At 42.3% G+C, this 12,197-nt stretch overlaps 1 protein-coding gene across 1 annotated transcript; it reads left to right on the top strand.

Moving 5' to 3' along the window:
• Positions 1–904: 904 nt before the first annotated feature.
• Positions 905–2,598, top strand: INHBB (inhibin, beta B). Its single transcript, XM_009996232.1, has 2 exons — positions 905–935; positions 1,243–2,598. Exons 1-2 carry the CDS (start codon positions 905–907, stop codon positions 2,016–2,018), a joined length of 807 nt encoding a protein of 268 aa, XP_009994534.1. The 3' UTR covers positions 2,019–2,598.
• The last annotated feature ends 9,599 nt before the right edge of the window (positions 2,599–12,197 follow it).

Below are 12,197 nucleotides of genomic sequence, written 5' to 3'. Positions count from 1 at the left end.
AATTGCTGGCTTTTGTAACACTTCCAAAATTGACTTGATGTAAAACGTAGACACAAACAGTGAAAAATTCCTGTTCCTGAAATATTACAAGGTTCCAAATTGCCCCTGGAGGCACATTTGAAAGGCATCTAGGATAACAAATGAAGACACCGACTTCACAAAAAATCCCATTCAGAGATTGACAAAAATAATAAAGATTCTTAGGGAAAAAAAAAAAAAAAAAGGAGCTTTTGGCTCTGTACAGAGAGAAGCAAGTCAGATAAGAAGAGATGAGAAAATATTTTTCCAGCAATAATTTAAAATAGTGATTGTGAGGCTTTGATTCAAGGACCAGAATTACAGCCTGTGCTGTAAAGTCCAGCTTGCACACTTATCACCTACACCAAATGTAGGTAGGACTTAGGGTACAAAATTGCAGAAGGACCATTAGTATTTCTGAAACATTTAATGCAGCAGGCTCTTGTATTTACAAATAAGGGGTTATGTCAGACATTTGGTGACATTTCCTTGCCAGTGACAATTTCACTCATTTAAATCTGGTGTCATTGAAAAGCTTCTTGAGAACAGTCAGTAATGGCGTTGCAGCGAGAGCAACCGCTTCATTGCCTCGCCTTGCCTGGGAGTTCAGAGTTTTTGGGGAAAAAAAGCAAAGATTGAAATGATTAATAACAGCAGATCTACCAGAGTAATTGGGAGTTAGCTTGATCTGTTGGACAAGCAGGCAGGTTACTGAAAATTTTCCTCTCCATCTCATGAATCCTCTCTTGTTAAACCACGATGAGAATATGTGGAAATCGAAACAAAATCCCTGGTTTGGCATTGACATTTCAGTAGTTACTGAAAGGGCTCTCCCTGTGAGAACTGGCAGGTAGCTGAAAGTTAAAACTGTTCTTAAACCGATGAGATGGCAGAGTCCGAGTACTGGTCTTTTCAAGGTGCTGTTGTAGTGTCTTTAAAGCTGCTGGCTGGAAAAAATCCATATTCTGGAGAGCTCTTCAGGGTGTCTGTGGATCTGACACATCCGACTGCAGCCCACTGATGAACGTTGCTGTGGGAAGTCCCTTTTCAATGTGTTTTGATTGCAAATTGGGGATATCTGATTCACTGCCTGCTTCTGGCCGGCACACCCCGTCACTGCTCTCTCGGTCCACTGTGCTCTAACATTGTCCCTCAATCCAGACTGGCACACAAGCTAACGTTTCCTTTTTGACTTAATCTTGCTGATCTCTCCTTATCTTGCAGACGATCTGGCCTCATCTAGAGTCCGCCTCTATTTCTTCATCTCGAATGAAGGGAACCAGAACTTGTTTGTCGTTCAAGCCAGCCTGTGGCTTTACTTGAAGCTGCTTCCATATGTCTTAGAGAAAGGCAGCAGGCGAAAAGTAAGAGTCAAAGTCTATTTCCAAGACCCGGACACTAGCAACAAGTGGAATGTGGTTGAAAAGAAAGTTGATCTCAAAAGAAGTGGTTGGCACACTTTTCCCATGACAGAGGCCATCCAGGCTCTGTTTGAGAGAGGAGAAAGGAGACTGAACTTGGATGTTCAATGTGAGGGCTGTGAAGAGTATTCAGTGCTGCCAATTTATGTGGACCCCGGGGAGGAATCCCACCGGCCTTTTTTAGTGGTGCAAGCCCGCCTCGCCGATAACAAACACAGGATCCGGAAAAGAGGCCTGGAGTGCGATGGCAGGACCAATCTATGTTGCAGGCAACAGTTTTACATTGACTTCAGACTCATTGGGTGGAATGACTGGATCATAGCACCATCAGGTTACTATGGGAATTACTGTGAAGGGAGCTGCCCGGCCTACTTGGCTGGCGTCCCGGGGTCGGCTTCTTCCTTTCACACCGCTGTCGTGAATCAGTACCGAATGCGGGGGCTGAACCCGGGCACCGTGAACTCCTGTTGCATTCCAACCAAACTTAGCACAATGTCAATGCTGTACTTTGATGATGAATACAACATTGTGAAAAGGGACGTTCCTAATATGATTGTGGAAGAATGTGGTTGTGCTTGATTTAAGGTGTGTTTTTTGGGGGGGGAGAGCGAGAGGGCAAGAGAGAGAGAGAAACATTCCCGTACGAGATGGTGTTGGAGGAAGTTTCACTGTGTATCCAGGCATCAGTGTTGGAAAGTCACTGTGGAAAAGTTTGACAAAAAAAAAAAAAGAAAAAGAAAAAGAAAAAAGAAATAATTTCACTTTTGTGTCAGGACAGTGGAAGTTTGTGGATCTTGGACACTTATATATTCTACCACTTATAAGTTAATGCTATGAAATATCTTAAAGACACACACACACACGAAATGTGGGCATGCACACAAACACGCGCTCATACACACACACGTGCACACAGAGACACAGACACACAGACACACACACACAAGAGGCAGCTCGGAAAAGGGACGTGAGCACAGAAAGTCAGTGACCAGTGACAGCAGACCTAAATGCCTGCCAGTACGAGTGAACGGCTGAGCAGCTGTTTCCCCACCTGCCGGTGAAGTCACACTGAAATGAGCTCCCTTTGCTCAGGCAAAAGCACAGACTGCGAGAACACGACGTATTCTTGCACACAGGTGTCAAAATCACCAAACATAGAAAATTAAAAAAAAAAAACAAAAACGCAAAAAAGAGCCGACCATCACCTCTTAGGTCTAAAGGGAAGCTGCAGGACACCTGCCTTGGGAGGTAAAAATTTCCTCTTAATTTAAATTTATCTAAATGTAAACATCATGGATACCCACATCTTCCTACAGCACTTCCAGTAAGGAACAGTGTAGTACCATCAGAGAGAGAGAAAAGGGGACAGACACGTGAGCAACTTCTGTATTTCTAACATCTGACTGTTGCAAAGTCACAAGCTGGGCTGGTGTGATCGGATGCTATAACTGCCCATCAGCAACACATGGATGGCTCTACCTGCCGTGTCTTGGAAAAGGGGATCCGATACCGTAACTGGACTGAGTTGACTGTTGGCATCTCTCACTGTTTGGAGAACGAAAAGTCAAAATTGCAATCTGTGTTCTTCAATGGGGGACTCGGCAAGGACATGTCATGTGGGGGACGGGCAAACAAGCGACTGCCACCACGACTAAACCAATGAACCCTAAAGAGGAGGGACAGTAACATAGTGGAGATGTTCTGAAAAGTGCAGTGCGTTTAATAACAGGAGAGGAACATTTTAACAAGTCTTGGAAAGGAGGAGAGATGAGAGTGCTTTCAATTTCCTTACCAGGAGGTGTCGAGGATGGCCATGAAGATCAGAAAATAATGATACAGCATAGCACTTGCAAACTGCTTTAATGCACGTATAATAGCACTTGCAAATTTCAATGCCTTGAAAAGTGGTACTTGATAGTGCACTTATCTTTGCTCACTATCTAGGTAAACAGGTGCCGCATGAGCTATGCAATTTAAAGTGTTGACCCATACTAGACAAAACTGGACTTATGATATGACTTTTTTATATTTTTTTATACTTGAAATTAAATCTTTTGCTTCTTTTTTAAAGCGAATGATTGCTTTTAATGTTTGCACTGATTTAGTTGCATGATTAGTCAAAAACTGCCATTTGAAAAAAATGTTATTTTTATAGCAGCAAAAAATGAATACAGTTAAATGTATTATACATAAATTTTGGAACCAAAGAGGCCAACATATTAGTTATAATTTTTATGAGATGGCAAAGCCATCATATATCATGTAGTCATGCTGAGCAATCCCTCACGAGGCCTACCAATTGTTTCAGGGTACAAAATGGATTCTGTTTGTTCTATTCAGTGTCTTTTCTATACCATACGCACATGGAACATAGAGTGAAAAAAAATTACTATTGTAGATTACATTACAATATGTGCATCCTTTAAATCCAATTTTTATGTTTATTTAATAAAGTTCCTTTTAGGTCCTGTTCCATAATAATTTAAACCAAACAGTTTTCACTTAGATTTGCTGTTGAAGTATTTTACATTTGTGTACAGTTTAAATAAATAAAAAAAGATTGAAAACTGGATGTGCTGCTTTTTTTTTTCTTCTTCTTCTTTTGCTTTTTTTTTTTTTTTTTCAGTGTGTAACATCTGGAGAAAGTTGCTGACTTTCGGGACTGAATGCGGCTGCAGACAGCAAACTGTCGCATTAGACCGTGGTCGTATTAGTCATTGCAGAAAGCCTTGTCTGAGAGCTCAGCTGTGATCCTAAAAATGTGACACTCTAGTTTTCTTGCTGTCTATACGTGTAAGCATCTGCTGCTTTCTCTCTGCATCAGTGAGGGGTATCTGGGCGCAGGAACGGAGCTGTTCCGCATACCTGCAGGTCATTTACAGCAAGTTCCTGGTTCACCTGCTGTGTAAGAATGTAACTTCTCATCTAGGTCACTCCCTGATCGGTCACAAGAAGTCAAAAAAAAAAAAAAAGTGGAAAGCACTTCCAGGAAAAAAGGTCAATGCTAAGTTTGATTAACTTGTTTTGTTTTGTTTTGTTCTGTTCCTTTTTTTTGTTGTTGTTAAATTAGCTGGCAACAAGGGGAGTAGTTTTGAGTTTGGGTTTTTACTGATAAAACCCCCTGAATTTTAACAAACATTCACAAAAATTCTTGTCAGCTGCTCGTATATCCAGATACTGATTTAATTGATCGTCACAGATAAAGTCTTCCTCCTGGAGACCTAAGCAAATGCCAGCTGAAGCTGCCAGAAGGACCTCTGTTGACTTAGCAAACATTAGAGCTGACCCTGAGACCTTGGAAGTGTTGAAGAAGCAAGTTCATGCAAATAATGGTGGGTTCTAGTTACAAGTCCCATTTAAGCTTAGCTTTGCCCACCCCTCCCCAAAGCCAGGTGTTGGGGTTAAGCAGCTTTGTTTTGGGAGACCTCTAGGAGCAATTTACTGTGGCTGTGTTAACAACCTGCTGTGCAGGACTTCGTCCACCAGACCAAATTATTTTCATATTTTCTAGCTTTCTTACCACCTCAAATTGCACATTTATTGTCAAAGCCACAGCTTGCTGCTCCTCCTTCACCTCTTAGCAGCCTTCTTTCCCCTTGAAATGATAAATACATGTCCCTTCAGTCTGAAGGCACATTTGACTTAACATGACACAGTCTTCATTAATAAGACTGGGGTGTACTTTTAAAAATGGGATATATGAGGAAATCTTGTCCATTGAAATGCAAGGCCCTGGAGGCTGGGTCTGGTCGGGTTTCATTCTTAATTGAAAGTGGTTGACTTCTGGGGTTGAAGCCAAGCCCTGCATGGGACACTGGGACTCCTGTGCTCACCCAGGAGGAGGGCAGGGAGTCTTGGTGTGGGATTTGGACCCACAGCTCCAGGGAGCAAGGAGCTGCCAGCAGCCAGGATGGCATGAGCTCGGGCTGGCTGGGACTGAGGAGCAGGAGTGGGCAGAGCTTTCCATCTCACTGCAAAACCACAGGCAAGCCTGGGATCCTGAACTCTTGTCACAGGAGCTGGCAAAGAACACCTCTTTTCTTGGTAGAAAAATTCACAGCTTTCTTCCCCTGCCTGCCCTGCTCCCCCATCTGCAACTGTGGCCCTGGCAGTCGTGGGGCAGAAACACAAGGAGGAGCACAAATCCCTGTGGTGTAAAGAGCATCATCTGGGAGGGGGAAGAGCTGGATTGTAGTTCAGGTTCCCAAGTCCTTTTACTTTGTGTGAAACACACTCTGGAAATCAACCTGAACGGAACATGCTTGGAGTTTTCTGCAGCACGGAGGGACTCCCCGCTCCGTGCGTGCTACAGAAAGCGAGGTAAGCCTGGGTCCTGCTTCTGGCAGGAGCCTGTCACACAGAGGTCTGAGGCTAAAAGGAAATAAAATTTATGAGGTCTTTAATGTTGAGAGATAGATCTGAGACAGTTTGGGCTTGATTTTTTCAGAGATGTGACAAGGTTACTGCTTGTGGCAGCTTTCTGCAGGGGTGCTGCAGGAAGGCCGCGGGAAAGCCGCCTTTTGCAGCTTCCACCTCCTGCGTTTTTGAAACCAGACAAAGTAAAAAGTGAGATGCTCAGACTTCATGGCTGAAAATTTGGGTGTGTTTGTTTTGGGTTTTTTTCCCCTCTGTCATTCCCATCCTTATAAAATTCAGTATCCAGTTTCATTACCTAAGTTAGGTTCTGTATCTACAAGTCTGTGTCAGGCCCATACCTCCCTGAAAGGGACTAGGCCTCTCTCTTGTCTCTTTGAACAGGCTTTGAATTTGGTCCTGTAAATGCTAAATCATTGTATTCCATCATGTGGTAGAATCAATCTCTGCAGCTGGAAAATCTTTGTCACACAGGCAAAACCCCCCTCCCTGTCCTGGGACCTCCCACTGGCACTAATGAGGGCAGTGTGAACAGGGTGACTGTCACGATGTGGTGCAACAGAGCACTCGGTGGATTAACTCTGCATACATCACGTATTTCCACACATAATAGACACCTATTCCAAAATTGCCAGCTCTCACCTTCTCTGCTGTGTTACTTGTGAGAGATGAAGTCAGCAGCTGAAATTAATTGCTACACTCCCCCTGCCATGAGAGAAAAGAGGGAAACCCCTCACTGAATGAATCCCTCTTAAGTATAATTTTTGTTTGGAGTGGTTTCTACAGTGAGGGGTTGAAGAACATTTTGAAAAATGGATCAGAAATGCAAATTTTGTCTAAGAGGTGAGTCTATTTCTGTTAATACTGGTGTCACCCTGCAGTAGCCCCCCTAAAGTCTGCAGATGTAATAGCAGCTAGCACCAATATAACTAAAGACACACCTGAATCTGGGTCCAGCTCATACTCAGGTTTTGTTTTGGGTTTGTTTTTTGTTTTGTTTTGTTTTTTTCCTTTGGGATCAGCAGCTAAAACATTTAGCAAACCCCACAGCTGCTGCATGACAGATCAGAACAAGAGAAGATACCTAACCTGGTCATGAACACAGAATCTCCTTGTGTATGCTGGAATTTGGCCAGGAATTAGCACTCTCTGCCAGTACAAAATACTCCAATAGCTTTCATTCACTTGCCAGTCAGTACCCTCGATCCAAAAGCTGGATTTACCTGAATGTTTGTAATGGTAGGGGCCAATTTTATTTGGGTAACTTCACTGATTTCAGGGGAATTGTTTCTGATTTGTACTAGAATAAGTGGGAGCAGATTTAGGTTCTTTAATGTTCTTCCAGTTTAGCTCTTGGAATAACTTATATTTCATTATTATGTGTTTATGTAATTAGTGCAATTATATCAAATTATATAATTGGTACAATTACTTGGACTCATGTAACCACTGCATATAGCATTCCATGCTGTAAAATCTTTTTTACTCTGGAAAAAAAAAAAAAAAAAAAAAAGTCAATATTACATGGGAATCTTAATTTGTTTTTAAATTCCAGTATCAAATTTAGGGCCTGACCACATGCAAGGAACTTCTGGTTCACATCAATGAAACCTCTCCAAGCAGGCAGCTTTCAGCCTTCATCATAGATATTGGGTTTTTAATCTGATTTGGCCAGTTCTATTCAACAGAGGCCCTTGAATGTGTGCAGCTCTAACCAGTCTTCCTTGTACAAAGTAGAGATGTCAAGTTTTTACACACACACACACCGTATAACCTGAGAGATCCATCTGAGAAGCAATCAGAAACCTGAGATGTGCATACAGCTTCATTATGCTTGATCAGATTTACCATCTTTGTGATCTGCCTCTGAGTATTTTAAGCCTATACTTTTACTAAATTCATTGCCTCCCTCATTCTGGTCCTTGAAACTGTTCCTTTCCCTCACTATAATTTGCTCTCAGGGTACATTGTTGTGAAAGCTTGGAAACAGAGGGGTCAGCATATGAGTCTGTTGTGGGCAAAGTCAAAATAAGCATATTCAGCAAAACAGAGAAAAAGAAGAAAACCCAAGAGGTGTATTGATGTCCCTAGGTCCCATCACCATCAAGGAAGACCCAGATTGAGAGCTGTGGTTGCACCTGTTGGACCCCTCCTACTGAAATGACTGCCTCTCCCAGGTGTTGAGTGTTTCAAGCTCCTGCCTGGCCCAAATGCAATCATTGAACCCAGCTGCAAAGTATAAAGACCCCCAGTTGAGGTACAGTTCTGCTTAATGGTAGTTCTGTAGAGTCTGGCTTTTGCCAGTTTTTCCTCACTTTGGATCTGCTGTTAGAGAGGGTCCACCTCCCAGTGTGTCTTCTTGCTGGCCAGTCTTTGAACTCCACCCAGGGGAGGCAGCCGCAGCCCTAAAATGGCTGCACTGTAGTAGGCTGCAGCGTGTGCTGCCTCATTGCTTTCTTCCAGCTGGTAAGTGTGCTCAGTGCCTGTTATTTTTATCTTGAGCTTTTGCTTTGTTTTTGAGGATAATTGCACATTATTGCTGCAATATGTTATAATAAGGGCTATGAAGATGACTATTGTATCCAAGGGGGAAGAAGATGTGGCTGTGGAGCAAGCTTAAACCTATGTGTCAGCAAAACAAACACACTGTTGTTTGGGCTGTGTTGGTCAAGTGGTACCAAAGTGGCATTTAGTTTTTGCCCAAGTGGAGGCTTCAGGGCCAATCTTGTCCCTCTTTACTTTGCCTGATGGGGTGGCTTGTGCCCGGTTCCACAGAAGAGTTTGTCACAGTCTGTGGAAGAGCTGCAGTGGCTGTGCTTTCTTGCAGCCAGAGCTTAGCTCCTCACTTGGGTCATGGGGGAGCCGGTCCTGGGTGGCACAGCAGGAGTGAGGTAGGAGAGGTGGATGCTGTTCTGACATCTGTTTGAGGGTAAAGGGCTCTAAATACTACTAGATCTGGTTTCTGTAAGCTGGAGTAGACTGGGCTCTTGGGTTCTTAGACTCCCCTGTCCCACCTTTCACTATGGTCTCTGTTGGTCTCTTAAGGCTTGTATTTGGGTCAGGTTTTGAAACTGACCCATAGCTGTGGGACTCCAAGCTTAAAAAAAAATATTAAATAATTCAGGACCTTGTAAATTAAGGCCTTGGGCTCTTGTTAAAGGAAACAAACAACTCTTATCTGTCTTAATGAGAGTCGTATATGTGTATTTTGTATCCAATTGTATGAATTATCTTTAGCAGTGATACTTTGTGAGACCATGTAATTTATGAGGTGGTTATCAGTGACTCATAAGTATTTATTTATGTCTTATGTGCATTGTGTATGTTTGGCTTGATTAGGGTGGCATGTTTGCATGGATGAGTGTGCATTTTATATGTAAACACACACAAACAAGAAACACCAGGCTTTTCTTAAGCAAATCAACTTACCCTGTGTTAATGTCTCTGTAATAAGAAGTATTTAGAGAGATCCTGATGATAGATTGGAAGTAATGTGGTGTAGCTACCGTCTGTTTTGAGTAGATTTCTTAACTTTTGGGCACCTCATCCTACATAGTATGTAGGTTCCCTTTTTGATGGCTGAAGAGAAGGCAGCCTGTTCTCAGATGTGGCTTTGCTCCAGCCAGTTCCACATCCAAGAGAGAGCAGCAAACCACTTTTGCTCAACCCATGTTTTGAAATTGTTCAGAAACTGGTTTGGTCTTTAGCACAGTTCAGAGCAACCTTGAGGCTGCCTTTAGGACAGCTGCCAGGGGTCCCCCATGCTGCTGTAAAAGCTAAGAAAGAGCCAGAATATTGTAGTCCCCTAGTCAGTGTTCTGGGCTGGGCCACACTTCCTATACTGGGAGCTGCTGGGGGCACTTGGGCAGAGTGGAGCCCATCTTGGTTTCTGTGCTGAGTATTTCCTATTAGCTAGGTGATAGACAGAGAGACTTAGGTTTTAAGCTGGCACTGTTCGTAGTAGCTGCACACCACAGCATTCAAATCCATACATTAACAGCTTGTGACAATGAATCAAGCCCTATATTGTTTTATGGGTGGGTTCCCTTTATATTGTTCTTGTTTTCTTGCCCCCACCTCCCCCTCTCACCTTACAACTGTAGACATGTGAACAACATGAGAACATTGCTTCCAGACCATATCTCCTTGAATTGGTTTACAGCATCAAGCAGGGAGAGTAAAGCTATGTTTAAGTTTTACCCCAAATGAAAGCTTTATCTACTCTGTGTGCCATAAATAGATGTTTAATTATGGGAAGTGTATATTGTAAGTGCACCCCAGGATTAGTTTCCATTCTTTGTCTGTCAAGCTTGGGAATGTATGAGTTCTTACAGTAATCTTTCTTTAGTGTCACCAGCTGCAGTCCACAGTTACTTGGTGTAACACAAAGAATGGCAAATCCATCCACGTGGTGATGACCACCAGTTTTCTGTTTCCAGTAGACTTTCTTGTGAAGATGCTGAACATTATAACCATTCAGATGTGGTCTGTGACTTGCTGGGCTTAAAAATCTGTTGGTGTTAATGAAGGGCCAGATTCAGTTACTCACACCTGTGGAAAGCAGGTTCAAAATCGTACCAAATCGGAATTCTGCAGTCAATTACAGACATAAACAGTCTGCAAAACTGCACAGAGCAAAGCCTGTAGTACTTCCGGTGCAATGTCAGAGCTTAGCTGAAGATGCTGCAACTCTGTGAGCTTCTATTCAGTTGCACCCACATGCATCAGGGGTCAATTTATCCTGTTTGCTCGTAGACAAAGCCCTTGCTCTGTGTCTCTCCATAGCTGGTGATAGCAGCTATTGTTCCTTTCTGCAGTATGTTCATGGCATCAGGCGTTATGATTCATGTCATAATACCCTTGTGAGCCATTTGTTTAATAATATGGCATCCATATCATGTTGCTCTAGCAATGTTCTTCATTTTTTCTATTATTAACTTGTATTTTGTAGTGTTTATACTTGTAATTTAGCTTTTCAGATTCTAACTGTATGTAAGCTGGTGTAAGAGGAAAGAGTTCGTAAATGTATCTGAAAGAATATGACAAATAACTTATTGGCCATGCCTGATCAGAAAAGTGAGAAGAAGTGTATTTGTTTAAGGTTTTTTTGGTTAGCAGTGAAGGGTAATACTGGCTTCATCAAAACCTAGAAAGGAAAATGTTTGTGCTACTCTTTTTTTTTTTTTTTTTCCACTCCCGTCAGACTAGTTGGATTTAAATGTTAATGGTATCTCTTAATTTGACAAAGCAGGATGCTGAAAAAAAAAATTACTTGCCTTTTTCCAGTCAAACAATTTAGCAATTTGTTAGGGTGGTGGTTCTCTTAGCCAGAGCTGTATCTACCTCTAATCTAGAAGTCTTTGAAGCCATTTGTACATCTCTAGCACAGTGCAGAAAATTAAAAACCTCCTTGGGTCTTCCTTTCTGTCCACTGGCAGAAGAGAGGAGCAGCATCCAACAAAGATTTTGGCAACAGATCATCTGTGGAAGCTGTTGGAGTAGGAACCCTCAGCCTATGAACAGTTTGGGGTCAAAGAACATCTAAAAAGTTCTTTGTAGCTGTTGTTCTGTTGTTGTTGTGGTTTCTGTCTGATCAGCTTCTGGCAATGTTGTTACGAAGTGACAACACAGAGGTGTCTTTCTGGAGCACAGAAGAGTTCTGGAACATAAATGTAGCTCTCTTCTATTCTATTGGAATGTCTGCAGTGACCCTTTATTGGGGCTCTGAGTAAATCTTGCCATAATTGATAGAAACAGCTTTAAAAGAAAAGCAAAACAGATCATGAAGGAAAGAAAGAGCTGATAAAGCTTCCAGCATCAAGAGTGTGCATGTTGAAACACTCTCTAATTATACATTTATCCAATCCAGTTAATACTACAGAGCTTGCAAAAAGAAGCCCCATAATTAGGGGTTATGAAAATGTCTACATAGCAATAATATGGCACCTAAATATAGCATCTTTCTTTCCTCCTGAAGCACTTTACATCATTTGAGAACCATGGACTCAACTCACAGTTGGCATTCACAGGTGCAACCTTATTGATTTTAATGGAATAGTGTCATTTTTACCAAGGATAAATTTTGTCATAAATAGAAGTTTATCTATCCTATGGGCTTGTAGGGCTGCCCATCACAATAGTATCTGCGTACCTTTTACATCAAATTATCTGGCAACAGCAGACTCCATAGACTCTCTGCTGCATTTGTCATCTTGTGCTGTAGAAATCTTTGCTCAGGCTAAACTTAGTTGTACTGTGTATTTTCGAGATGGGGAAGAACAGCTGTTGGGAGCAAAGGTGGGTAAAGATGGCTTTGGCTATGAGTTTTGTTTGACCTTTCTGCTGGAAGCTGACTTCAAAGTTGTACTATCCTGATTGACAGCA

Source organism: Chaetura pelagica, unplaced genomic scaffold (assembly GCF_000747805.2).
Source record: "Chaetura pelagica isolate M959 unplaced genomic scaffold, ChaPel_1.0 scaffold3, whole genome shotgun sequence".
In the NCBI taxonomy this organism is placed as follows: Eukaryota; Metazoa; Chordata; class Aves; order Apodiformes; family Apodidae; genus Chaetura; species Chaetura pelagica.
This window is presented reverse-complemented; position numbering and strand designations above follow the sequence as displayed.

Excerpts from the sequence above, each read along its gene's own strand:
- INHBB (XM_009996232.1), top strand. The coding sequence starts at position 905 with ATGGCAGAGTCCGAGTACTGGTCTTTTCAAG. Across the intron at positions 936-1,242 it reads CGAGTACTGGTCTTTTCAAG|ACGATCTGGCCTCATCTAGA; the intron begins GTGCTGTTGTAG and ends CTTATCTTGCAG.